General features: G+C 44.2%; 1 protein-coding gene across 1 annotated transcript; it reads left to right on the top strand.

Annotated features, from left to right (window-relative positions):
* Window positions 1-2,317: 2,317 nt before the first annotated feature.
* Window positions 2,318-27,853, top strand: BST1 (bone marrow stromal cell antigen 1). Its single transcript, XM_027599287.2, is given in 12 exon segments — window positions 2,318-2,535; window positions 4,387-4,445; window positions 4,448-4,512; window positions 6,187-6,322; window positions 9,269-9,316; window positions 9,319-9,350; window positions 12,433-12,509; window positions 13,080-13,172; window positions 17,110-17,196; window positions 20,670-20,729; window positions 27,151-27,226; window positions 27,228-27,853. Coding segments are annotated over 12 exon segments (1,050 nt in total). The 5' UTR covers window positions 2,318-2,365; the 3' UTR covers window positions 27,375-27,853.
* The last annotated feature ends 5 nt before the right edge of the window (window positions 27,854-27,858 follow it).

Genomic DNA, 27,858 nt, shown 5'->3' on the forward strand with positions numbered 1-27,858 from the left:
AGTCTTCCTCAGTTTACTTAGAAAAGCCTTAGCAATAGCTTCCAGAAGGGAATGTAAATAAAATTAAATGTCTTTATAACCTGCAGCCCATCGACATACTTGAAGCGGGCAGAGTGTAGTGTTCCTCCAGGAGGTTCCCACCTATCTTTTTTTTTTTTTTTAAAGAAATTCATTCTTTTTTATTTTTTAAGATTTTATTTATTTATTTGACAGAGACACAGCGAGAGAGGGAACACAAGCAGGGGGAGTGGGAGAGGGAGAAGCAGGCCTCCCGCTGAGAGGGAGCCCAGTGTTGCCAGGCTCGATCCCAGGCCCCTGGGATCATGATCGGAGCTGAAGGCAGAAGCCCAATAGCTGAGCCACCCAGGCGCCCCAGTTCCCAACTATCTTAATGTTAATGCCTTACTAGAAACAACCTTAACTTGACAATGGCCAGGCCTCTGGTTCCTGTGAATCTTCTTTAGTGTCTGAAAGTTCTTTCAGAAACCTCCCTGTTTCCTCACCTCCCCCACCCCATAGTACATAATCAGCCACTCCTCACAACCCTGGGGCAGCAGCTCTTTCTGCCCACGGGTCCCAACCCCGTGCTTTAATAAACCACCATTTTGCACCAAAGATGTCTCAAGAATTCTTTCTTAGTCGTCGGCTCTGGACTCCACCCCACTGAACCTCACCTATATTCCAAAACCCCATCAATAATAATGTAAATACTGATTACTGATCTAAAGCTTGAGACAAAACACTCAGGATGATGAAAGGCACAGAAGGATGCCTTTTGAGGATGTGTGAGGTTAAATATAAAATTTCCTTTTCCATCCTAGGAAGTCAAAGAATAGAATCTAAGAAGGAAACATCAAGAAAACAGCATATAGGCATGTTATTTGCAAACATGGAAGTAAATACAAAAAACTTTTGAAACAAAGATGCTTACTTCTGGGAAGTGGACTGAGTCAGGGAGGGCTGGACAGGAGACTGGGTCTGGGTTATAAACTTTAAAAATAAAAAGAGAAAGATTCACATAAAATGTTATAGAACCCACCAACCCCCACCTCTTGCCAGCTTCCTGTGTTTACCAAATGCCTGCGCTTCGGCACTCAGAGTTCACAGCTATCATTACTGTGAGAATTGAGGATTAGGGCCTCCAGAATTCCAAGCGCTATTCTGGCGTCCCTGGCTCTCTGAACTGACTGTCTCTAGGATTTTGCATCTATCTGGAAGGGAGATTATGACCTCTGACAAGTTACTTAACTTCCCTGAATTCCTCCACCGTAAAATGGAGATGATAAACCCAACTGGGAGGATGTGATGAAAAGTAATTGACTACTGGTTATGGAGTGCTCGGCACATAATAGCAGCTCAATAAATATTAGGTTTTGTGGTTATTACTTCCTGAAAACAAAACCCACTCATCTTTGGTGGAAAAGAGGCCATCTGTCAAAGGTATCCGTTTGGGGCCAGAAAAATCTTTCTTTTGATGACTAAACTTTCCTCACCTATTCCCCAACTTCACCTCTGTGGGGGCTCCTTCCTCCTGGACTCTGACCAATTTTAGCCAAGAGCTAGTTTTGTTTTTTTAAGATTTTATTTATTTATTTGAGAGAGAGAATGAGATAGAGAGAGAGAGCATGAGACGGGGGAGGGTCAGAGGGAGAAGCAGACTCCCCGCTGAGCGGGGAGCCCGATGCGGGACTCGATCCCGGGACTCCAGGATCATGACCTGAGCCGAAGGCAGTCGCTTAACCAACTGAGCCACCCAGGCGCCCAAGAGCTAGGTTTTTTGTTTGTTAGTTTGTCAAACTGGTGGTTGCCGTGTGTAGGTGGGTGGGGGATGGGTGAGATAACTGAAGAGGATTAAAAGGTACATAAAAGAAATGTTATAAAATAAGCAACGGAGATGAAAAGTACAGCATAGGGAACATAGTCAATATAATAACCTATGGTGACGTGTGGTGAGCATTGAGTAACGTATAGAACTGTCCAATCACTACGTTGTACACCTGAAACTCGTACAACACTGTGTGTTAATTATACTTCAATCAGAACAAAAACAAAAACGTCTCAGTCCTTGGTTCACAGGACCTGTTGATCTCCGGGTTGTAAATTCGAGCCCCACCTTGGTACACCCAAGTAATCTCTACAGAGATTACTTAAAAATAAAATCTTAACAACAACAACAAAAAGCCAAGAGCCAGAATCTTATCGCCAGTGAAGTCCCAATCTTGGAACTGAAGCAGCTCGCAGAGGCAGAAAGCCAGGGGGTGTTGTTGGAGTGCAGGACTGCGCTGCGCCTCTGGAGGGAGTCACCTTAGTGCGGGATGAGAAGGGAGTCAGAAGGCACGGAGCTGGAGGGACAAAGTCGCCAGCGATGACAGCCCAGGGGCTCACGCCCTCGCCGCTGCTCCTGCTGCAGCTGGTCGCGGGCGCTGCCGGCGCTGGGGGCGCCCGGTGGCGCGGGGAGGGCACCACACCACACCAACAGAGCATCATCCTGGGCCGATGCGCGGAGTACGTCGCCCTCCTGAATCCAGACCAGCGGTGAGCTGGGCGGGGGAAGCGGGGAGGTCTAGAAGGGAGGAGGGTGTCGGGAGGGGCAGATGGAGACTAAAGGGTAGGGGTTGGAGGGAGTGGAGGATCTCGACCCGAGAGGTGTGCGCGGGGGAAGGTGGGGCTTCTAAAGGTCCCGGGACCCAAGTGCAGAGGGTGAGAAGTCTAGGGGTGAGGAGAGTGTGTGTGTGTGTGAGTGTGTGTGTGTGTGTGTAAGTGAAGGAGGCTGTGGGCCGTCAACCTAGAGGCAAGGAGTACGTAGAGGTGAGTTTGGATGACAGCCAGCAAGTATATGCTTAGCCAGAATGGTCAGACCCGGGAAGGCTGACCTGGAAATTTGTGAATCCAGGGACTTCCGGAATTCAAATTTCAGATCCTCTGAAACCTAGAGGACTTTATGAGTTTGAGTCTCTCTTACCAGCACAGTGCTTCTTAACTAATTTTTGTTCCTTCTTTGGACCTACTTTTTCTGTTTTCATAATGTTTTTTTCTTGTGCCAGTTTTTTTTCTTTCTGATTCATTTCAGACAAATAAAAAGAGCAGAGAATAATATAAGGAACACCCATATTACCCACTGCCCCACACAAGAAATAAACAGTTACAAATGCCTTGGGAAATGTTTTTGGAAAGCTAGGATGGACTTGAAGAGTTGTGGCTGTCACCGGAGGGCATCCTGTCTGCCTCAGTGTCACCTAACGCAAAGAGTGACAGCATGAGCTGCGTCAGCGAATAGATGAGCCCAAATCTTTTGGCATGAGCAAATGGTTTTTACTACTTTCAGCAAGTACGGAGACAGGGAGATAGTTCTTTTTTTTTTTTAAGATTTTATTTATTTATTTGACAGAGAAAGAGAAAAAGTTCACAAGCAGGGGGAGAAGCAGAGAAAGAGGGAGAGGGAGAAGCAGACCTCCCACCGAGCATTGGGGCTTGATCCCAGGACCCTGGGATCATGACCTTAGCTGAAGGCAGCCGCTTAACCGACTGAGCCACCCAGGCGCCTCCAGGGAGATAGTTCTTAAAGCACTGACTCCTCTAACACAAAAGGTGGCTTCAGGTTGCCAGCCAGCAACATTTGGGTCAGTTGGTCCCTACAAATAAGAAGCTGGCCACGGGAACTTAGTAGAACTTTTATAATCTTTTGAGCATGGCATTCAAGGGGTTTGCTTAACTCCATAATTTCCCAAGAACGTCTGCTGCCCTCTTGAGTAACTGTGGGCATTTCCCAGGAACAGGGCAGTTCTACAGAACCTGTGAAGCTGACAAATGAACGTGCTGGAGAACAAGAGAGTGTATACCTTTTAACTTCTCACTGTGGTCCCTGATAACCTTAGCCCTAACTAACATTCGCAGGAGGCGAAACAGCTTTTCTCAACACCCAGCTCTCATTCCTGGTTTTACAAGGTCTCGTCCACTGGCCTGACCACACATGGCCCCAGGGAAAGTGGACCTTAAGTCTCAGTGGAGAGGCCCCTGGAGTCGGGAGCCTGCCTGGTTTATTGGAATTGTCATCCTCCAGGAAAGTGCCTTTCCTGCTCATCTCTGGGAGCCCGGGACAAGACTCTCTTCCTTAGCTCTGAAAAATGTGTGTCGTACCATCTGAGAGCCATTTCCACTGTCAGATTTCCAAATCCATCACCTAGGTTTTTTTCTTCTCCTCTTCTAAATGGGGCTTAATGCACGAGACAGGAGAATTTGCTGTCCTTTTTGTGCCTCGTTCTGCAGAGTTGATAAATGGCAAAATTGTGTGGAAAGCTGTTGGAGTACTTAGAGAGAAATGGCAGTAATTCACAACATCTCATGATGTGGTTTGTTTTTCTTTTTTTAATGTGTGCTGCTGCATAGGGACAAGAACTGCACAGCTATCTGGGAAGCCTTTAAAGTGGTGCTGGACAAGGAGCCCTGTTCGTATTTCCCTCCGACTACGACCTTTTCATTAACCTCTCCAGACATTCCATTCCCAGAGACAAGGTAAAACATTCCTCTCCGTCTCTATAGAGATAGATGGTGCATGGGCCAGGTGTCTGCGACCCTGCGGGCACCTGTTGCAGTCTCCCCAAAAAATCAAGCAGCAAACTCACCTGAGGTCTCTGGTGGGAAGGCATCTTTGTCTTCAGTGGTAATTCTGGGTCTCCTGCCTGTCTGGGCAGAAGGAACTTTCCTAAATCAACAAGTCTGTGTGGGGAATCACTATGTTAAGACCTTGCCACAGCTTTCCCCTGGGCCTCTGCCCCTAGCCAATTCTGAATAATTTGTGTCCTAACTGGCCCCAAAGGCCTGAACTTTTGGGTGACTCAGAAGACCCTTAACCTCAGTATCCTCCCAGAAGACCAATCCCTCCTTTTAAGGGACCTGAAGGTTCTGTCTATTCAGTACCAGTTTCTTTAAGGAAACTACATGTCTGTGTTCTGAGTTCTAATAAAATGAAAACAAATGAGAAAATCTACATAAAATGCTTGCTTAGAACAATACCTTGAGTTTAAAGAAAGTCAGATGCTTTGTTTTGTTTCTCGACAACATAATTCTTAACCCGATTTTTCATTGTGAATTCAGGTAACATTGATGTTTACAAAGGAAAAAATCTTAACATTGTTGTTTTAAATTTGTAAATGGAGCTGGAAGGTTCAGAGATATAATAGATTGAAAATAATGATTTTTAAGGATATGTTGCATTTTGCAACTTGCTGCTTCCTGCCAGTAAAAAGAGAAACCCTAAATGTTGTTCTCTTCTTTCATAGATTTTGGTGCTAGTTGATGAACTCAGTAAATAGTTACTTCCACATTTTGGACCTTGTGCTAAGGCTTGAGGATGCTTGCAATGGGGAACAAAACAGCCCCAACCCTTGAGAAGCTTCCAGTCTAGGCATAGCCCAGTTGGACCACTGAGGGTCTGATGAGATCATGGGAGGGATATTGTTATTTATATTTACCGTTGTCTGAAAACACTGTAGCATTATAGTGGAAACTGTAAAGTACAGTATAAAAGTAACATTTTTTTTTAAAGATTTTATTTATTTATTTGACAGAGAGAGACACAGCGAGAGAGGGAACACAAGCAGGGGGAGTAGGAGAGGGAGAAGCAGGCTTCCCGTGGGGCAGGGAGCCCAATGCGGGGCTCGATCCCAGGACCCTGGGATCATGACCTGAGCCAAAGGCAGATGCTTAACGACTGAGCCACCCAGGCACCCCAAAAGTAACATATTTCTGAGGCATTTTACACTCTCCAAAGTGCTTTTTGTGGTGATGTATCCTGAACACAGCTGTGGAAGAAGAGAAAGGGTTCAAGCTCCCCATTTTCCAGATGTGGAAACTGAGGCACAGGGCTATGACATGCCTTGCTCAGGATCACACATCTAGTGTATGACAGAGTGAGGATTCGAACCCACGTCCTTTGATCTCTTTTTAAATCCTGGGATAAATATATATATTTACTACTGAGAAAGTACTTTGTTAACCTGTGCATGACCCTTGGAACGATGGGAGGAGAGATCATGGCACTCTCTGAATGGATAAACAAAGACAAAGAAAAAGAAAGTTCGGTTGTTGTCAGAGAAGTCAGAGTTGAATAAATATGGACTGCCTGGCTGAAAAAAAAATCTGCTTTGATTTCATTTTCATGTTAATTTTGTGTTTGTTTTTCCTTAGTCCCTGTTCTGGGAAAACAACCACCTCCTTGTCACTAGCTATTCAGAGAATGCCCATCGCTTGATACCTCTGTGCAATGTTCTGTACAGGACGATTGGTGATTTTCTGAGCTGGTGTCGACAGGAAAATGCCTCCGGTAAGACTCCCGGACAAATCACAAGGAAAGTAAGAGCTCCTAGTTAAGTCAATACTGTGCATTTGCCATTTGTGCTAAATGCTTTCCTATGCATTTGTCTCATTTGATTCCCCCCAAAGACTCTGAGGTAGGTGGTAATAATAATAATTAATGATAACAATAATAGAGAGAAAGCACTTATCTTTTGCTGGGTACTCTTTAAGCATAATTGATACATATTAACTAATTTAATCTCTGCAGCAGCACCAAGGGATAGGTCCTCTCCTAATCTCTGTTGTGATAAATAAGGAAACTGAGGCACAGCAAGGTTAAGAAACTTCCTGAGGAGTGAACAGCTCGGAAGCGGCAGAGTCAGACTGTCTGACTCCAGAGCACGTGCTCCCAGCCCTGCCCGACCTGGCCTCACGATTCTCATGTTCCAGAAGGGGAAACTGAAGTTTGGGGAGGTTAAATCAGTTGACGGAGTTGAGCCAGGAGTTAATCTTCTTCAGATGAATTCTGAAGCCTGTGCTCTTAAATGCCACTCCAAGTACCAGAAGATATTTTGCGATTAAAATCACAGTGAAAGTCACAAGGGCTGGCCTGGTTGTAATAAAAACTCTCCTCATGCATCCAAACACATCCTTCTGAGAGCTGGAGCTAGAGCAGTTGCCATCCTCAGCGGGCTTATAGCTTTGTGAGGGGCATTTCCTTCCATGCTGTGCTCTGATGCAGGAAAGCCCAGGTCCTAAGCAGTAGCACAGACACCAGCCTAGACCAGGGTATCTGGGAAGCTTCCCAGCAGCTCTTGGTTTTCAATGAGTCTTGAAGGGTGAGCAGGAGAGGAGGTAGGAGGAGGTATTCCCTTCATGAAAACTGGAGATTCTTCCTGCCTGGGTATTGGAATCACTTTAAAAGTTAGCCTAAGGTCATTTCTGTGTATTGTCCTCCATTCATTCATTTATCCAACTAGAAGTGCCTACTCTGTGCCTCTAGGCGGTGGGAACACAGCAGAGAATAAAACAGGAAAATAATACCCCATCCTTACATTATAGATGGGGAGATAAGACAAGACACAGGTGAGTCAAACAGTCTGCCCTAAGATTACATGGGCTACAGAGAGAAACAAAACAGGAAAGAGGGTAGGAAGTGCTGGAAGGGGAAGGAAGAGGGAGGACAGTGTTGCAGGTTTACATTAGTGTCCAGAGAAAGCCTTGCTGAGCGGCTATTTGAGCAAAGATCTGAAGGAGTTGAGGAAGAGAATTTCCTGAGAGCGGGAACAGCCAGTGCAAAGGCCCTGAGGTGGAAGTATGTCTGGAATATTTAAGGAACAGCAAGGACAGCAGCAAGTAAAGAGCAAAGTAGTAGGCGATGAGGCCAGAGGAATAAAGGAGGGCCAGACGGCACGGGGCTTTCACTGGGAGGGAAATGGGAAAATTTCAGGGTCCAGGTCAATGGACGTGGCCGTTCATCCAATAGACAGTGACCGGGAAGTCTGTTTGATTATCCTGCAGCACGGATGTGTGGAGTGTGAGAAAAAGAATGTGAAGGAAGGGAGAGTATGGTATAATCACAAATATTCGGTTGTTGTCCCCAGGTCCTGACACACAGCTCCTAAGACCCTGGGAATATGAAGAGTAATAAGAATGTCTTTTGTGTGATAATGACATGACTAGTGGTTGGAGGTTCCTAGATAGCTTCACATGGGGGCTGGTCACCAGAAAGACCAAGGAAAACCGGATTAGAGCCTGTGAGCTTTTGGCCCCATCCCTGTCCTCCAGGAAGGAAAGAGGGGCTGGAGATTGAGTTAATCATCAAGGCCATGATTTACTCAATCATGTCTGCCTAATGAAATCTACGGGGTGGGGTTCAGAGGGCCTCTGAGTTGGTGAACACTGGGAAGGTGGGAGAATGATGGGCCCTGAGGGGGCATGGAAACTCCCCATATTTCCCTTCAGAAGTACACATTTTGCCCTGTTTGGTTCTCTCTGGAAGGACTTGTCAATGAGTACTTTCTCCTTTTTTATAGAGTAAATGGGGGAGCAATCCCATTATATGCCTGCTGAATTCTGTCATTAGAATTTTAATTTTATATTTATTTATTTATTAAAGATTTTATTTATTTATTTGAGAGAGACAGAGAGCACAAGCAGGGAGAGCAGCAGAGGGAGAGGGAGAAGCAGGCTCCCCACTGAGCAGCGAGCCTGATGTGGGCCTTGATCCTAGGACCTTGAGATCATGACCTGAGCCAAAGGCAGACGCTTAACCGACTGAACCACCCAGGCACCCCTGTCATTAGAATTTTTATAAAATGTAATACCTTTTAACACTTTATATATTTTAAATGTCATAAAATTTCTGTTTTCTGGTTAAAGACTATCACTGTCTTGGTGTTTTGTTGTATTTACTTCTAAGACCGGGTCTAACTGGAGAAGGCACTTCACTCAACAGAGCAAAGACTTTTTTTTTTTAAGATTTTATTTATTTATTTGACAGAGAGAGAGACAGTGAGAGCAGGAACACAAGCAGGGGTAGTGGGAGAGGTTCAAGAAGCAGGCTTCTTGCCGAGCAAGTAGCCTGATGCGGGACTTGATCCCAGGACCCTGGGATCATGACCTGAGCCGAAGGCAGACACTTAATGACTGAGCCACCCAGGTGCCCGACTTTTTTTTTTTTAAATCACTTCACTGAACCCTCAGTAAAGAAAAAGCCGAGCTAACATGCTGACGCTTGGTGGTTGGCAGCCAACTGCTTGGGTCTCTGCCTTCCTCACATTTGTGCAAAGCAGAATGACACCTGTCTTCCTATCACAGATTGGGTTCTTTGTGGGTCAGGTAGGCAGAACTGTGAACATCAAACTTGTAAACACAGGCTAAATAGATTTTGTGGAGTCAGCAAATGTTTTAAATCAATTCTTCTCTGATAAAATGTTTGAAATGAAACAATGTCTGTCTATTTTCCCCTTAGGACTTGATTACCAGTCCTGCCCTCCATCAGAAGATTGTGAAAACAACCCGTGGATTCTTTCTGGAAAAGGGCGTCTGTGCAGGTGAGCTTGGGAAGGCCGGCTGGGAGGCTAGCACATGTGGGACCCATGAACATAAGGCAGGGGTTCAGAGACGGGGCCATCGGGTCATGACTTAATGTCTCTGAGCCTCTCTTTGTGTCCACGTTTGCCACATTATGATTCACTCCGTCTGCTCCATAAAGGTGTGAGGACTTAGGTAGCCTAAATACTTAGCACAGCAAGCAAACACATTCAGTGAATGTTGGTATAGATGAGGATATTAAATAGTCGCTATACTATCATGTTGTGGCTGCTCTCAGTATTTCGAATCAATGCGATTTTGATTGCTATGTAAAATGGGGTGACCTGTTTTATGTGAGACCTTGGGACACCTGAGATCCAGCTGTTGGGGTCAGAAATGTCCCCAAGCCTGCTATTCATGATAGAGGAGGTGATAGGAGGTGGATGGTGACAGGTGAGGGGAAGATAAACTGGAGACACAGAAACGGCCCCTTACCGAAGGTCTATTCCTCAGAGAATACTGCCACCAGAGATGATGACAGTCTATTAAATGTTAGCTGTATTGACTCGGAGGCCAGTGGACTTTAGGGTCCTGCCACCCACCGCCAGCAGCTCCCTCTCAGGGCTGTCCATGTCCCTTTTTGTCCCATCCTGGATCCCTGGGTGTCCACTGGGTCCCTTGTTGATCAGAGTGAGATGACTGGTTAAATCCTCCTCCACGCTGCAGTCTGGAGCAGGACAGAGGGCCGGCACCAGGCAGAAGGCACTGTTTATTGCTGAGCTCTCCTGCTGATCCCATGGGAGCACCGCATTTACGCTCACTACCCGTTGGCTCCATTTCCAGTGGATATTCCACTCAGTGAGCACCGGGCTGCCAGAGCCCCTCATGGAGGCTATGGGGGCATCATCACCTGAATGTGGGATCATAGCTGCAACTCAGGGACACTTTAGGAGCCCTTAGAATGTGCTGGATAGTCTGTGCACAAGGAGAGGTAGTTGAGTGTGAGGAGAGGGTCGGAACTGTAGCAGAGAATATTCAATACATGTTGATAATTATTATTTTGTTTTATTTTTATTTATTTTTTAATGATTTTTAAAATGTATTTATTTTAGAGAGAAAGAGAGAGAGAGAGCATGCACACAAGTGGGGGCAGGGGCAGAGGGTGAGAATCTCAAGCAGACTCTGTACTGAGCACCGGGAGCCTGGCACAGGGCTCGATCCCACGACCCTGAGATCATGACCTGAGCTGAAACCAAGAGTCGGATGCTTAACTGACTAAGCCACCCAGGTGTCCCAATAATTATTATTTTATTTTATTTATTTATTTATTTTTTATTTTTTAAATATTTTATTTATTCATTTGAGACACAGAGATACAGAGAGAGAGTGAGAGCATGAGCAGGGGGAGAGGCAGAGGGAGAGGGGGAAACAGGCTCCCTGCTGAGCCAGGAGCCCGATGTAGGTCTTGATCCCAGGACCCTGGGATCATGACCTGAGCTGAAGGCAGATGCTTAACCATCTGAGCCACCCAGGCACCCCAATAATTATTATTTTAAATGATTTAATCTTTACAACAATCCTATGAGGTCAGGGACCCTTATGACCCCTGTTTTACAGATAGGAAAAATGAGGCATAAAGAGATCAAGAAACTTAAGCAGACTTATTTTTTTTTATTTATGTATTTTCTTTCTATTCAACTTATTAAGCAGCCTTATTCCAGAGCAAATAAGTGGAGGAGCCAGACAACAAATTTTTCAACCACTACATCATATAGCCTCATTGTATCTGCTGCATTTTTTTTTTCATTTTTTTTTCCTTACCAATGTGGTAGCTGCTCAGGATAAAAAAGTGACAAATAATAGAAAATACAGATAAGAAAATTAATCATGTATATGCCTGTTGCCTGAAGGCAACCCCTTCAGCATTATGGTCACCAGACCTTGGCATTTGTGGATTTGACCATGACCGTTAGCACTGACTATTTGGAACCCTGAGACATGCCTGACACTCACGTCTCAAGTGTATTGTTGCTTTGCTGCCGCTGGCATTGGGCATCACTAAGTCCAGTCATGGCTTTCTCAGTGCCACCTGCCTTCCCAGCCCCCCACCTCACTCCAGTATAAATCTTTTATCAGGGAAATTGTATGTTCTAGTAGTATTCTGAAATGGAGATTTGGGAACTTCGCTGGACCTATCTCTTCCTTGGGAATTTTGGGGGGTGACTAAGGTCTGGGAATTATTTTTAACATAGTAGAGCACCTGCTCTATCTTCCTAATATTGCACTTTGCTTTACATATACATACTTCCTCTCTGTTTGCAAATCTTTTGCACAGTTTTATTAATGGCGGGCTAATATTTCAGACACTTACGTACTATCAGTTACTTGCCATTCCTTTGTTGTTGACTATTTTAGATGGCTTACAAACAATGCTGCAGTACACACCTTTGTGCACAATGCTTGTGATGGTCCTTGGAGCTGTTTACAAAATGTCTGGTTCATCTTCTGCATACATGGTTTGCATTCCCCTGCCTTGTTGACGTTACTTGCTTGTGACTTGCCAATGAGATGTGAGAGGGAGTGTGTATGATTTCTGGGTGGAAATGTCTCAGAACTAGTCTGTGATTTGCACTGTCCCCTTCTCCCTTCCCTGACAATCAATGACTTTGCAGATATGGACTCTTCATCAGCTTATGTCCCAGAGCGAGGACATAGGGGACAAAACCCCAGTGGACTTGTGATAAAGATGTAGAGTGAGCATGAAATAAATCTTTGTTGTTTAAAGCCACTGTGATTTTGAGGTTGTTTGGCAGCATACTTTAGTGTATTCCAGCTGATACAATGCTGGAAACTGATCATTTCACATGGTTTTCCTAGAGTAGATTCCCAGCTATGGAATCACAGAGTCTATGAGTTTTTGACATTTCAAAGCAATCTGCTTTCCAAGAGATGCCATTTGCATCCCTACCAGCTGTATGAAATATCAAATTTAGTACATCTTTGCTCACACTGAGGAATGTCAATTTATAAAAAAAATTGCTCATTTCATAGCTGAAAAATGACATGTGTTAACTTAATCAAAATACTTGTTTCTTCTTACAGTATTCAAAGGACAGTTCTGGGGTGATCTATGTCATGCTGAATAGTTCAAAGCCATCAGGAGCCTATCCTGTTAAAGGGTAAGAACACCAGCATAAACAAATGCAACAAAGAACGCCAAGATGTTTATTTAGTTTTTTCAAATGGAAGCTTAAGAAAACTGTCTTAATCACCAGCATAAGGCTTCCTTTTTTAAGTTCAGGTAAAGCAAAGACAATTGAATGACTGGAGGTCAGAGCCATGTCTATACATCTCTGTCATAATAGCTGATGAATGCATGAATGAAATAAATAACCTAAAAATAAAAGCCAAAAATACCCCCACAGAACACCCTGAAAGCTTTCCAACAAAAGTAATGTGTAAATCAACTAACAGTGAAATGGGAAAAGTATCCTATTGCTTTAGGACTTTAAGAAATGTCGGGGCACCTGGGTGGCTCAGTCAGCTAAGCGTCCAACTCTTGATTTCGGCTCAGGTCATGATCTCAGGGTCGTGAGATCGAGTCCAGCATCTGGCTCCCCACTCAGCGTGGAGTCTACTTGAGATTCTTTCTCTCCCTCTTCTTTTGCCCCTCCCCCTGCTTGCATGCTTGTGCTCTCTCAGTAAATAAATAAAAATCTTTTTAAAAAAGTGTCTTTCCTCTTTCTCAGTTTTTTTACAGATTTTGAAATTCCCTATTTCCAGAAGGATAAAACCACACGAATTGAGATCTGGGTTATGCATGAAATCAGAAGACCGGAAGTGTAAGTCAAGGTATTACTGATGATGGTAATTGTACAAACACACTTCTCTTGAATATGATATAATCAAGCCCGTTTTACATTTTCATTTTTGGGGAAACAACAGTGTTCTCTGTTTCTAATGTCATGGGTAAAGAAAGACAAAGTCTTGACTTTTTGGAAATGCCACTAAGCAGTCCTGAGCCCAGAGAGAGGACCTCCTTTATTCAGTACTATTCTCAGCCAAGGAAAATGGTGTTCCTTTCTGAGCTACCTGGGCAGCACTGAATAGGAGAATTCCTTCTGCATTTGTGTGGGTCAAAGCCAGTTTTTCCCCCAGTTGTTTGAAAGCCCCCAACAGGAGTTCTCAGAATTGACCCAAGGACTATGTAATGAAGACTTTATTCTCAGAGAACAACCATTTCCACAACTGGGTCTCAGATAACGGGCCAAGGAAACTGTTAAGATCCGTATTTTCTGGGGCACCTGGGTGGCTCAGTCGTTAAGCATCTGGCCTTCAGCTCAGGTCATGGTCCCAGGGTCCTGGGATCGAGCCCCGCATCGGGCTCCCTGCTCCACGGGAGGCCTGCTTCTCCCTCTCCCACTCCCCCTGCTTGTGTTCCCTCTCTTGCTGTCTCTCTGTCAAATAAATAAAATCTTTTAAAAAAAAAATCCATATTTTCTGGAAAACCACTTGAGTTTGTATAAATGCAAGTCTGACCTCATTCTTTTTTTTTAATTTTTTTAAATTTTTTTATTGTTATGTTAATCACCATATATTACATCATTTGTTTTTGATGTAGTGTTCCATGATGCATTGTTTGTGCATAACACCCAGTGCTCCACGCAGAACGTGCCCTCTTTAATACCCATCACCAGGCTAACCCATCCCCCTACCCTCCTCCCCTCTAGAACCCTCAGTTTGTTTTTCAGAGTCCATCCTCTCTCATGGTTCGTCTCCCCCTCTGACTTACTCCCCTTCATTCTTCCTCTCCTGCTATCTTCTTCTTTTTCTTTTTCCTTAAAATATGTTGCGTTATTTGTTTCAGAAGTACAGATCTGTGATTCATCAGTCTTGCACAATTCACAGCGCTCACCGTAGCACATACCCTCCCCAATGTCTATCACCCAGCCACCCCATCCCTCCCACCCCCCACCACTCCAGTAACACTCAGTTTGTTCCTGAGATTAAGAATTCCTCATATCAGTGAGGTAATATGATACATGTCTTTCTCTGATTGACTTATTTCATTCTTCTCATCGGTGTGGAGCATTGCTGTTGAAGACGGAAGTAAGAAACGTAAACCCAGATGATTCAGAGACAAGCCAAGAAGGCCCAGCCTGGTTCAGGTACAGCCACATCAGGCTTTAGAGGCCAGCTGGGGCCTTGCTCTTCAGAGCATTGTTGAAAAGTGTTGCCAGGGGCACCTGGGTGGCTCAGTCATTAAACGCCTGCCTTCGGTTCAGGTCATGATCCCAGGTTCCTCGGATCGAGCCCCACATCGGGCTCTCTGCTCGGCGGGAAGCCTGCTTCTCCCTCTCCCACTCCCCCTGCTTGTGTTCCCTCTCTCACTGTCTCTCTCTCTGTCAAATAAATAAATAAAATATTAAAAAAAAAGAAAAGTATTGCCAACCCCAATGAGTGTGTTCTGGGAGAATCTTTGCAACTTCCCCATTTCAGGCCCCTAGAGTCCTCTAAGACTCACCATATAATGAGGGATTATTTTTTCCTGTCTCTTAAACAAGAGATTAAATTTGCAAATGACTTACTACATAGTAATACCAGGATCTGCATTTCTCTTCCCGGAAGACAAATTATACTTATGTTGCATAAAAAACAGTGTATATTATTTTTCTTATTTCTGTGGGAATTTGCTCTTTGTCTAGAAATTGTGCGTGCTTGTTATTTTAACGTTTCTACCAGAGGCAGCTTGCCCTTTGAACCTATCTTTAGTGAGATAAGGAAATTGCAATTCAATGTTATCTTAGACCAACACTTCTGCTACAGGCAAGTTGATAAAAGGGCCCAGAGCATGTGGTTGTACGTTAGTGCCAGAGGGGAGTTACGAATCATGAGCTAAGGAAGTGAGGGTCTTGAACTGCTCAGATTTTAGGGGGAAAAAAAAAAAACTTATAGACAAAGAGCTAAAAACAATATGGCTGATACCTGATTGTGGTTAGCATTGTTTTAGCTGCCATTATAAAAAAAAAATAGTAAAATAATCCATTGACCTCTATATATCCACATGTCCTGAAACCTCCATATCACTGCTTTCTAAAAATCCTCAGTAGTGAGCTTGTCCTGGAGAAGGACTTCATCCCAGATTTTGGCTAGGTTCTAAAACATGATGTCACTTAACCCCTTGCCCTCATCAGTCCTGTAATGCCTAGAATTCCATTTCATTTGTGGAAACTTCCTCCAGTCACTCATTTCCACTCTGTGTACTTCCTCTCTCTTAGTGTTACAGTGGGGAGGCTGTTTCTCTTTTCATTCCGGGTAAACCGAGGCACGGCTGCCGGTGATATGAATGCCATGCCTACTTGCCGTAGCTGGCGGTATTGTATCCGTGCTGTTTGCCCCTGCTGAATTATGGCCACAGGAGGGCAGGACTCCCAGTGGAGGAGAGTGTGGGGAAATGAACGCTCACACGGTAATGGGGTGGGCAGCCGAGGGTGCAATTTGGCACTGCCTCTTGTTGGAAAAGAAACAACAGGCCCAGTTAATAATGTAACCTTGTGTATCAAATCTACTTCCATAACAACAAAAAAGTAACAGTGGGTCCCAAATGGAGTCAGTTCTCCCCACAATAGCAAACCAAGTTTCAACCTCTCCCAGAAATGTGACCTTTCAACAGTCAATCTGAAATTTCCTGATCAGCCACAGTGAGGTCATCGGCACACTAAATCCTTGCCTCTCCCTTCCCCCCAAAGAGAAGATGACCTGGCCTGAAATAATCCTTTCTTTTCTTTTGCTAATAACTTCCTTGTCACACCCTCCTAAGGATACAAAGCCTTACATTTGCAAAGACTTCTCAGAGCGCTTGCCTGTTTACTAGAAGGGATGCCGGTCTATTCCTGAATCGTTGAATAAAGCCAGTTAGATTTTCAGATTTACTCAGTTGAATTTTTGTGCTTTGACGCTATCAAGGAGCCTTAAATTGCATTCAAAACCTTAGTGCCAAAAACCTACTTCCAGGAATTTATGCTAAGGAAACAAAGAATTAAAGGATGTGTTTGAAAATGAAGCTCCAACAAGGTTAGTTTTAGTGTGACATCAAAATATAGGAATCAAACTTGATCATCAACAAGAGGGGACGGGTTTTATGAATCATGTTCTGATTATGTAAGGGAGACCATGCAGGAATTTAAAAATAACGGCAGAGACGTATATAGAAGTACACTTGTGCCAAAGCAGAATACGAAATGCATCGGACAGCAGAAGCCTATTATAGTTTAAAAGTCTCGTGGGAATGAATGTATTTCAAACGTTTAGAAGGATATACACCAAAATGTTAGCAGCACTTGGCCCTAGTGATAAGCGATTGGGGTGATTTCTTTTTCCTTGTGTTTATTTGCATTTTTTGCTAATTTTTGACTTGTATGTTCTTGTTTTCATTTAAAGCCTAACCTGACACACACTGTAGGGTGAGCACGTTGGCAGCACTGTGCGGGCCTGGGGCGCATCACTGAGGTGCGTTGCGGGGGGCGGGGGGCGGCTCACTGCGCATGCGCCAGCCCAGGCCCTCCCAGTGCGCTGGACCCGCAAATTTTGGAGCTCAGCGCACGGTCTCCTGGGGTACCGCGGGTTCCCCACAAGCGGCAGTTTTGGGGTTACTTTCGGGTATTTCCTCAGAGAGGAGAATAACCCGAGAAGCACGTGGCCGTGGGAAATTTTAATTCACCCCGAAACAGCTTCCTTTTTTCCTCCTCCTTTAATTATATTTATGTTTTTATATTTTAGGGAGTCCTGTGGAGAAGGCACTGTGAAAATCCTGGAAGAGAGACTGAAGAAAATGGGTTTTCAGTACAGCTATATTAACGATCACCTGTAGGTGGTATATCATAATCAGTGTGCAATTTCAAAGGTGGAGCAGTGATTTTGGAGGGCACGGGGCTGTTGAATGTGTTCTGCTAGGATCAGCTCTAAGGGCCACAGGATTGTGCCTTCTGGGCTGTCACTGGGTGTGAGGGCTGGGAGTCCCTTCTGGCCAGGGCTCTGCCTGGGTCCCACCTAACTTTTGTCCAGAGTCCTCTTTAAAAGATGCTACAAAGACAAATAGAAACCCTTTTTCATTTGTGCATGTCCTGCTTCCCCTCCCTTGCTTCTGGCAGATGAGTAACGTGGAAACAGGCACTGTGGTCCCTGCATCTTTGGATGCCACGGATCCTTGCCCAAGATAGGTGCTAGGGTGTGTTTGTTTGAGATTCTCACAGAGAAATGCATCTTAACAGTAGACCAATAGGAAAATAATACCAGCTACCATTGATGGAGCACATTTTGGGCTAAGTACTTTATGTACTTATAATCAGGTGTTACCTGCAGGCTTTCCTGATTCTTGGAAATTTAAGATTTTATTTATTTTGGAGAGAGAGCGCGCATGTGTGCAAGTGGGGGCGAGAGGCAGAAGGAGACGGAGAATCTCAAGCAGACTCCATGCTGAGTGAGGAGCTCCACGCTGGGCTCCATCTCATGACCCTGAGATCACCACCTGAGCTGAAACCAAGAGTCACACCCTCAGCCACCCCAGTGCCCCTGATTCTTGGAAATTTAGATAAGTTAGGCTGAATCCCTAAGTACCATTGAAAACCCTCCCCTGCACTGGGAACTCCTTACCTTGCTGCTTCCTGCTTTTCTCCGCCTCAATGCCTAAGTCTGCAGCCCTGCTTGGTTCCTCAGGGTGGAGGTACAACATTGCAAGGACTTGGTCACCTTCGTGAAAATTCGTGGGTACAGCAGAGTGGAAGTTCCATCTGCAGTCTTGTGCAGCCCCCATGACCATCCAGCTGGCTCTGCCGCACTATGCCTTCTCATGAGCTCTGTGGGCTGGATAATCCTCCCAGCTGAGCAAAGCCCACTGGAAATATGGGTTGCTCCCCCGTTTTGCCAGACAAAGCCCCTCGAAGCTGTTTTCCACAGCTTGATGTTGTACCAGTGTAATGCTCTGTTACTGTTAATGCTCCCAGGAAGCTCAAAAGTGAGGTGTTACCACCCTCTATTAAAAATAAAACAAAGCAGGCGCCTGGGTGGCTCAGTTGGTTAAGTGTCTGCCTTCGGCTCAGGCCACGATCTCAGGGTCCTGGGATCGAGTCCCACATCGGGCTCCCTGCTCCACAGGAAGCCTGCTTCTCCCTCTCCCACTCCCCCTGCTTGTATTCTCTCTCTCTCTGTCAAATAAATAAATAAAAATCTTAAAAAAAAAAAAAAAAGACAAACCAAATACTGTTTTTGGAAACTATAGACCATGTACAGGAAAATGCACCAACCATAAGTACACAGTTGGATGAATTTTCCCAAGTTCAACACACAACAACATAACCAGCAGCTCAGAGTCTCCCCTCATCCTCCCTTTCAGCCTTCCTGCCTGCCCACAACACTAACCTCTCTCTAGACTTGTCTTAGATTCCTTGTGTCTGTTATTAAGCTTTATATAAATATCCCTTTTCTGTAGATGGGTAAATTAAGGGTCAGAGAGATTAAATAAGTTTTCCAAGGTCACCACTCAGTGACAGAGCTGAGTTTTGAATCCAGCATTGTATGACTTTGAAGGGTGCTCTTTTCTTTCTACTCTAGGACCCTTCCTTTCTTAAAGCACCAGGTTATATTTTATTTTTTAAGACTTTATTCAAATTCCAGTTAGTTAACATACAGTGCAATATTAGTTTGAGGCGAACAGTATAGTGATTCCACATTTCAGTACAACACCCGATGCTCATCACAACAAGAAAGCACCAGATTTTCATAAATTTGCCTTAAAAGGCAGGTCTTTGCTAAAGCAGCTCAATGATGGAGAAAATTGTGCCTAAAAATTCCACATTTAGGACCACTTTACTTTGGCCCAGGAACTCCCTTGAGGAGGCTATCTTTGTAAGTCGTCAGGCCACGTGTGGTGACCCAAGCCAGAGCTCAAGGTGTCCTTCCCCACTCATGGCTGTCCTAGGGGACTCAGCCTGCTTTCACTTGCTCTAGTGTTGTCCCCACCTGCACTGCCCTTCGGGGCTCTTCCCTTGCAAGCCCGGCTCAGCTCTCCTTCTCCCACTTCTTTACTGCCCATTGGGCGCCGGTGTTCAGCTGGGATTTTGTATTGTTCCTGGGAGTGCAGAGGAGATAAGGAAAGGTTTACCATGGGAGAGGGACCAAGGTTAACACACCAACCTCCTCCCCTAACAACCTCTTGCCCCACACAATTCAAGTGACATGGTCCTCTGTCCTGTGGCTGTCAGTTCTCCCCAAGATTCTTGCACATTTTGGCCAGCTCTTATCTTTTCAGAGCCTTTCTTGCCTCCTGGTTGATTTCTGTGAGCTCTGTACTGAGCCAGACTCCATGAACTCAATGACTTTGGGGGTCGGGGGCAGAAAACAGCAACAACAAACTATTCTCATAACGAGTATCTGCGTAGTATAGACTCTACCGGAGAGTAGGCAAGTCCTGGGGAGCAGTAAAGCGAACAACGCATTTCCTGTTTTTCCAAAGTCCCTTCCAGCACCTGGCCAGGAGAAAGCGACTGTTGACCTGCCTCCTCCTTAGTGCTCAGTGTGCCGCAGCTACCTGGCTCCTCTCTCTCTTCTGCTTTCCCTGCCCTCCTGGGACTCTGCATCTCCTCCCTCTACTGGGTAGCTTCTTTGCTGAAGCCTGGGCACTCGCCATCACCCATGTGCTTCAAGTCCAACTTTCTGGCCAAAGACCTCATCAGGAGGATTTTCCAAGCAAGCCTGTCCATCCTTACAGAAGTGGTTCCATGCTTGGGCTCTGGTGTGAGCCTGCAAGGTTCAAGTTCAGCTCCACAACGGCTACTGTGTGTACTTGGACAAGTGACTCTGATCAGCTTTCTCAGCTCTAAATTGGAGATGGTAATACCCGCTCCATTTGGTTGTTGAGAAGATTCAAAGACATGGTCTGTGTAAACATAATCAGATTTCTTGGTACATAGTAAGTGCTCAATAAATGCTAGCCAATATTTCTTAAAAGAAATAGTTTGTGTGGGAGCACCTGGGTGGCTCAGTTGGTTAAATGTCTGCCTTCGGCTTGGGTCATGATCCCAGGGTCCTGGGATCGAGCCCTTCATCGGGCTCCTTGCTCAGTGGGAAGCCTGCTTCTCCCTCTGCCTGCCGCTCCCCCTGCTTGTGCTCTCTCAAATAAATAAATAAATAAATAAAGTCTTTAAAAGAAAAAAAGAAATAGTTTGTGTGTTTTTCAAGGTCAGAGACTTTGTATCCCCAGTACTTTGTAGGCACACCATAAAATGTTTGATGAGTGAGAGTCATTTAAATAATCCCTTAAATATTCTCTTTTCATTCCGTAGACCAGTGAAGCTCTTCAAGTGCGTGGACCACAGCACCCATCCTGACTGTGCTTTGAATTCGTAAGTAAATGTCTGACCCAACCTCCTTGCCTCCCCGATAACCAAGGCCTTACCATTGACAGAATGCCGATGAACTGCAGTATGATTTAACACCCACGCCCTAAAATAATCTGGCTGCTGAGTAAGGTTTGTGCTTCTGCGCTTCTCAGTCTCTCTGAGCTGCTAGGTCGGTGCAGGTTTGGAGACCACATGCCCAAGTGGGCTGACCTACTGCTGAGTTGGCAGAGCAGAGCCTGTCATGCTGCAGTGGGTGGGCATATGGTGGGTGCTCCCTAAGCTCCATAGGATCCATTCTTCCATCTACAAGGGGAAGAATATTAATCAGGGCTGCATGCCAGACACTGTGCTGTGTGTATTACGTAGAATATTTTGTTCATGTTTATAACTAGTCCATTAGAGACAGACAGACAGAGAAAGAGAGAGAAGGAAGGAATATGCAGTCACCTACTGGAAGCAGCCTGGTCATCGCCCCCCTGGATTACTGAGCGGGTCCTAATGAGTCTCCTTGCTTCCACTTTGTCCCATCCCTCATGGCTTCTTTGCAACCCAGATGCTAGAGTCAGCCTTTTATTTTAACTGTTTATTAGGGAAACTTCCAAACATACACATAGAGTGTAGTTCTTAAACCACTGAGTCCTGTGACTCGTCTGCTCACAACTCTGCAGTCGGTCCCGCTTCCCTCTCAGAGTCAGAGCCAAACAGCCTGCCCTGACCCATTTCTCTCCATCTTCTTTCCTGCTCCTTTCCCCTTTCAGCGCCTCAGCCACCGTGGCCTCCTGGAACACGCCAGGCATGTTCTTGCCCCTGGGCCTTTGCCTGCACTGTTCATTCTGCCTGGAAGTCCTTCCCCTAGCTATTCGTGTGGCTAACTCTCCCACCGACTGTATTAGCTCCTATCTCACCTCTGTGAAGTTATGGTGACCTCAGTATTTGAAATTACAGCCTGCACCGTAGATGCCTCTGTGAAACCCCTCATGGTGTCCTATATTACCTTTTTATAGTGTTTCTCGTCTTCCAACTTCTTTGCTCAATAAGTTTATTCTTTACTGCCTGTCTCCCACATGTTAGAACGTAAGCCCCAGAAAGACAAGAACTTTTACCTGTTTTGTTCAGTGATGGATGTGTCCCAGGAGATTAGCATGGAGCCTGCAACCGGGTAGATGCTTAGGAATGAAGGAATGAATAAATGAATGAGTGAATGAACAAATGATTGGTTTCTACTCTGAGGAGGCATTTGGATTTGAGACAAAGAGTGTCTCAATTCGGCCAGGCAGTCGAAAGGAATGACAAATGTCCTACAGGAGTTGGAGACGGGTCTGGTGGTATATATATTGTATATATATATTCCAGATTTTGATTGCAAGAAACGGAAACCAATGGCTCACTTAGGTGGAGAAAGCACAGAATAAGGTTGTTGAGAGGATTTAATAGGTAGGCAATCCAGTGAGCTGAGGACTTCAAAAAGCCCGGAGAGGTAGATATCCATAGTGTTACAGCATAACTTAGGTCTTTATGATTTTACTCCTTGTCTCCTTAAGCCATCTGTCAACTTTATACAGATAGAGATCATACCCATGGCACCCTACACGGCCATTCCTGAAACAGGCAGGTGGTGCCACCCTGGCCCCCTGTGCCTCAGTTTACCTCCTGTACTGCAGGAGGTGTCAGGTGAATGAGGGTGTCTCTCCCTACCTGTCGCCAAAACTTTCCGGGGACTTCCGGTGTGTCAGGCTTCCAGCCCGGCAGTCCCGGAGTCATCCTCTTGTTTCTTGCCAGGAAGGTGGGCAACTCGATCCCCGTCAGTGATGCCGAAGGGGTGAAGTGATCTCTTGAAGTCACTCAGGACTGGCTAGAGCCAGAAACAGAACCCAAGTTTGTGTGTCAAGTCCTTGCTTTCCCCACCAAACCACACTGCCTCAAAACGTCACTGTGGCTCACAGCACAGCGGATAAGGAAGGGATTTAAAGTACCTGATCTGCTCTTTACTTTGGGCATTCTTCCAGCGATTGTTGAAAAGATTTATGTATGACAGTTCTTCCCCCATTCCACTGAATGTCAAGAAGAAAACCCTCTTTCTTTCTTTCTTTTTTTTTTTTTTTTTAAAGATTTTACTTATTTATTTGACAGAGAAAGACACAGCCAGAGAGAGAACACAAGCAGGGGGGGTGGGAGAGGGAGAAGCAGGCTTCCCGCTGAGCAGGGAGCCCGATGCGGGGCTCGATCGCAGGACTCCCGGGATCATGACCTGAGCCGAAGGCAGACGCTTAACGACTGAGCCACCCAGGTGCCCCAAGAAGAAAACCCTCTTTCACTCTTTGCCAGGTTTTCTTCCACTTTCTTTGCCCTGGAAGGAATTTTACTGATCTCTTTTTTAAACAACTTAGCTAAGAATATTGATGGATGATTTGCAGGAGATGATCCCCAAGTGGCAAATATGGAGAATGATTTCATCTTTCTAGTAACAATGAGATACAAATTTAATGAGGTGCAATTTTCACCTCAACATCTTGGACATACCTTAGCCAAAAATAGCGAAAAAATATTTTAAAAATTATTACTCAATGCTTGATGCTATTGCAAGTTTATAAATCGCTTTGGGAGCACAATTTGACAATATGTATCAGAAATTACAAAAATATTCACAATCTTTGGCCTAAGTCAGACCTTAGGGTACTTCTTGTACCCTCTTCTAAAGAAACGATTCAGAATGCGAGTGCAGCCTATATGCTCAAAGATGTTTATCAAAGCATTCTTTATAATACTGAATCCAAAGTGTAAGCATTGGGAGATGGACCTAGATATCCAATGAGAAGTGAGTGGTTACATCGAAGGATTACATTTACTGGATGGAATATAATGTAGATATTGTATATGGATTATATTTCCATAAAATTGGGGTGGGGGACAGGGGTAGGAATAATCATACAGCAATGGAAAAATTCTCATGAACAATTCAAGTGAAAAATATGTAGAAAACAAACTTAAAGGCTTATAGGCTCTAGTTTTGGCCAAAAATTCAGTACCATGATAATCTACCGGATTGGCGAGGATATGAGAAAACAGAAGTACTTATGTTATTAAAATAAGGACTCACTTTGTCAGTCAGGGTCAAGGAGAAACATCAAATCTCTTATTTTGGTCTGAATTCTCTGTCCAAAATGAGTTGTCCCTCCTCCCCCCAACACACCCCAGGACACAGAAGTGGGAATTCTAAGCTCCACTTGCTTAGGGATAATGGAGTAAAGGACTTTTAATCTGCAAAGGTTTAGAATGGAACAAACAGCTGTTTATATAAGTCCAACTCATGTTATTAATAGTTCTGTGGTAAGTTTAGGAACAACTTACATTTTTTGGTATTTAATTTATTTGCAACATTTTACAGAATTTAACATATAAAAATAGCTGTTGGAATAGCCCTGTGATTCCAAACATATCAGATTGGGATTTTTTTGTTGAAAGTTATATTTCGGGCGCCTGGGTGGCTCAGTTGGTTAAGCGACTGCCTTCGGCTCAGGTCATGATCCTGGAGTCCCGGGATCGAGTCCCACATCGGGCTCCCTGCTCAGCGGGGAGTCTGCTTCTCCCTCTGACCCTCTTCCCTCTCGTGCTCTCTATCTCTCATTCTCTCTCTCTTTCAAATAAATAAATAAAATCTTAAAAAAAAAAAAAAAAAGAAAGTTATATTTCAATAACATAAGTACTTAGATTTTACTAAATTTTTAGCCATGCTCTACCAACTGAGCCAGCCAGGCACCCCCCTAGGTTTTTAAATAGAAAAATATGATTCATAAATAGAGAAATGTATGGGGAAATAAAGTTTTTGAATTTATAAGTTTAATAGCTAGAATTAATTTTTTTAAGCCAAAGTAATTGCAAATAGTGTCTTTTTCTTTGCATGAAAGCTGCCCTCAAGCACAACCTCATATAAGCAGTTTATGTTAAAATGTGACAAGTAAAGGCCTAGAACATGAACCCAGTCATGAAAAGCAAAGGAAAACAAAACTGTATGTTTCTATTTGTGCATGATAATGGACAGCAATGATGAAATAGGTCTAAGGACATGAACTCCAAATTGGTCTAAGTGATTACTTTTAGGAAAGGGAGCGAGAACTGGAAAAGGATGGAGACACTCAGTATAACTGTATTTTGTTCTGTAATATTTTATTTTTCGAAAAGAATAAGCATAGGTATGCCTGGATGGCTCAGTTTGTTAGTGTCCAACTCTTGATTTCAGCTCAGGTCATGATCTCAGTGTTGTAAGATGGAGCCCTGTGTTGGGCTCCGTGCTCAGGAGGGAGTGTGCTCTCTTCTCCCTCTCCTTCTGCACCTCCGTGCTCTCTCTCTAAAATAAATAAATAAATAAATATTTAAAAAATCTTTTTTAAAAAGAATAAGCATAACTATACCTTATATTCGTTAATTATCTTAAAGCAAAAAAAAAATCAGTTTTGAGTAAACCAAGTCTTGAGATTATCTGAATCAGAAGTGCAATTGTAGAAAATGTCCAGCAGGAGGAGCCCTAGTACAAATGTGTGGGCTGCTTAAGATTCTTATTTTATTTAAGATTTTATTTATTTATTTGAGAGAGAGAGAGAAAGAGAGAGAGAGAGAGCATGGGGGCGGGGAGGAGTAGAGGGAGAAGCAGACTCCCCGCTGAGCAGGGAGCCCAACATGGGGCTGGATCCCAGGACCTTGAGACCATGACCTGAACCAAAGGCAGCCTCTTAATGGGCTGAGCCACCCAGGTGCCCCTCCTTTATTTTGTTTTTATTTGAGTGTAGTTGACACACAATGTTACATTAGTTTCCAGTGTACAACATAGTCGTTCAACAGGTTTATATATTATGCTGTGCTCACAAGTGTAGCTACTATCTGTTAACAAATAAGTCTATTACAGTATCTTTTTTTTTTTTTAAGATTTTATTTATTTGACAGAGAGAGACACAGTGAGAGAGGGGACACAGGCAGGGGGAGTGGGAGAGGGAAAAGCAGGCTTCCCGCTGAGCAGGGAGCCTGATGCGGGACTCGATCCCAGAACCCTGGGATCATGACCTGAGCCAAAGGCAGATGCTTAATGACTGAGCCACCCAGGCGCCCAAGTCTGTTATGGTATCATTGACTATATGCCCTATGCTGTGCCTTTATTTTCTTGTGACTTTTTCATGCCCTAACTGGAAGCCTGTATCTTCCACCCCCTGCATCCATTTTGCCCATCCTCCCTCCCATCTGGCAACCATCAGTTTGTTCTCTGTATTTACAGGTCTGATTCCACTTTTTATTTGTTTTTTTCTTTTAGATTTTACATATGAGTGAATCATATGGTATTTGTCTTTCTTAGTCTGACTTATTTCACTTAGGATAAGACCGTCTAGGTCCATCTCTGTTGTTGCAAATGATAAAAAAAAAAAAAATCTCATCCCTTTTTATGGCTGTGTAATATTCCTGTGTGTGTCTGTTTGTGTGTGTGTACCACCTCCTCCTTATCCATTTGTCTATGAATGGACATTTAGGTTGTTTCTCTAACTTGGCAATTGTAAATAATGCTGCAATAATCATTAGCAAAAAAAGGGTGACCAGCAATCAAATGGAGTCCAAAACCATGGGATAAATTTCCAAGCCAACGTTAGATTGTTTCATGATTTTAAAAAATGTATCTTTTAATTGGTTTTGAAAATTCAGTAATTTCCATTTTAAAAAGTCCAGTCAGTGGTCAGACTCTATTTGCTATGGTCAGAGTCCATTTTTTTGGCCAGGCCTCTCTTGGTGTCTTAACGTCAAGATAGGTTTTTCCTTACTAGTTAAACTCCAGTGATACAATGTCCATCAGTACGGAGGTTGGCTAGCTTTATGGTATATCCATACAGTAAGAATTCATCCATGAGGAAGAATGAAGTAACTAATATGTTCAATAAGGATATATGTCCAAAATCTGATGTTGAAAAAGGTTGCAGATTTCATTTGTGCTTGTAAAAGGGTGTGTGAAGGTGTGTGTAGGTGTGTGCACAACGTAAACATAGGTGTCCTTCCTCGAAAGCCAACTCAAACCGTCAACAATAATTCTCTGTGGAAAGCAAGAATGGGGAGTCTATGGAGCGCCTGGGTGGCTCAGTCGGTGAAGCATCTGCCTTTGGCTCGGGTCATGATCCCAGGACCCTGGGATCAAGCCCCACATTGGGATCCCCGCTCAGCAGGGAGTCTGCTTCTCCCTCTCCTCCTCCCCCCACTCATGCTTGCTCTCTCTCTTTATAAATAAATAAAATCTTAGGGAAAAAAAAGAATGGGGAGTCTAAGGCACTTTTACTTTTCACTTTATACTTTCTGTACTATTTCATTTTTTTGCAGTGTGCGTGTATGCATATTTTTGAAAGTAGGCGCCAGACGCCAATACTGAAATTTTCTTTATTTCCTTTTTGATTTGCAGGGCAGCAGCATCTACTCAAAGAGAAGTCCCACCTCTCTGGGCAGAACATGGTGCCAGCCATATCATTCCTTTCTTAGGAAGGAATTCCAGTGGCTCTGGCTTCAGCTGTTCAAATGTCACTGGAAACTCCTCTGTGCAGCCCTAACCACCCACCAGCCCTGCAGCCTGCCCTTTGCACATTCATCATTCTTGTTCTGTGCATACCAGGTGATTCCACTGTCTAATGAAGCTTCCTGCTGGGAAAACAATGTCCTGAGAGGAGTTTTCAATGATACACATGCTCCAGATTTCAGAGACAAGAAATTCATCTAGTCCTGTTGAACAGGTTAAAATTGCCGCATTAGAATTAAAGCGAGTTATTAGCTTCTTATTTCATAATGGTACAAAGCATTGAGATCCAGACTATTGATGTATAAAAAATATTTTTAGGAAATTCTAACAGAACTAAATTCTGTATTTTTTCTGTATTTTCCTTTATCCTCAGCGGGGCACACTGCATGCTTATTGATAGCTTAAGATATATATACACTATATAAATGTATACATATATATTGGCATGCAAAGATTTACATATAAAGATGTTCATTTAGGAGCACCTGGGTGGCTCGGTCAGTTAAATGTCTGACTTTGGCTCCAGTCATGATCTTGGGGTCCTGGGATTGAGCCCCGCCTCAGGCTACCTGCTCAGAGGGGAGTCTGCTTCTCCCT

This window comes from Zalophus californianus, chromosome 2 (assembly GCF_009762305.2).
Source record: "Zalophus californianus isolate mZalCal1 chromosome 2, mZalCal1.pri.v2, whole genome shotgun sequence".
NCBI classification, from domain to species: domain Eukaryota; kingdom Metazoa; phylum Chordata; class Mammalia; order Carnivora; family Otariidae; genus Zalophus; species Zalophus californianus.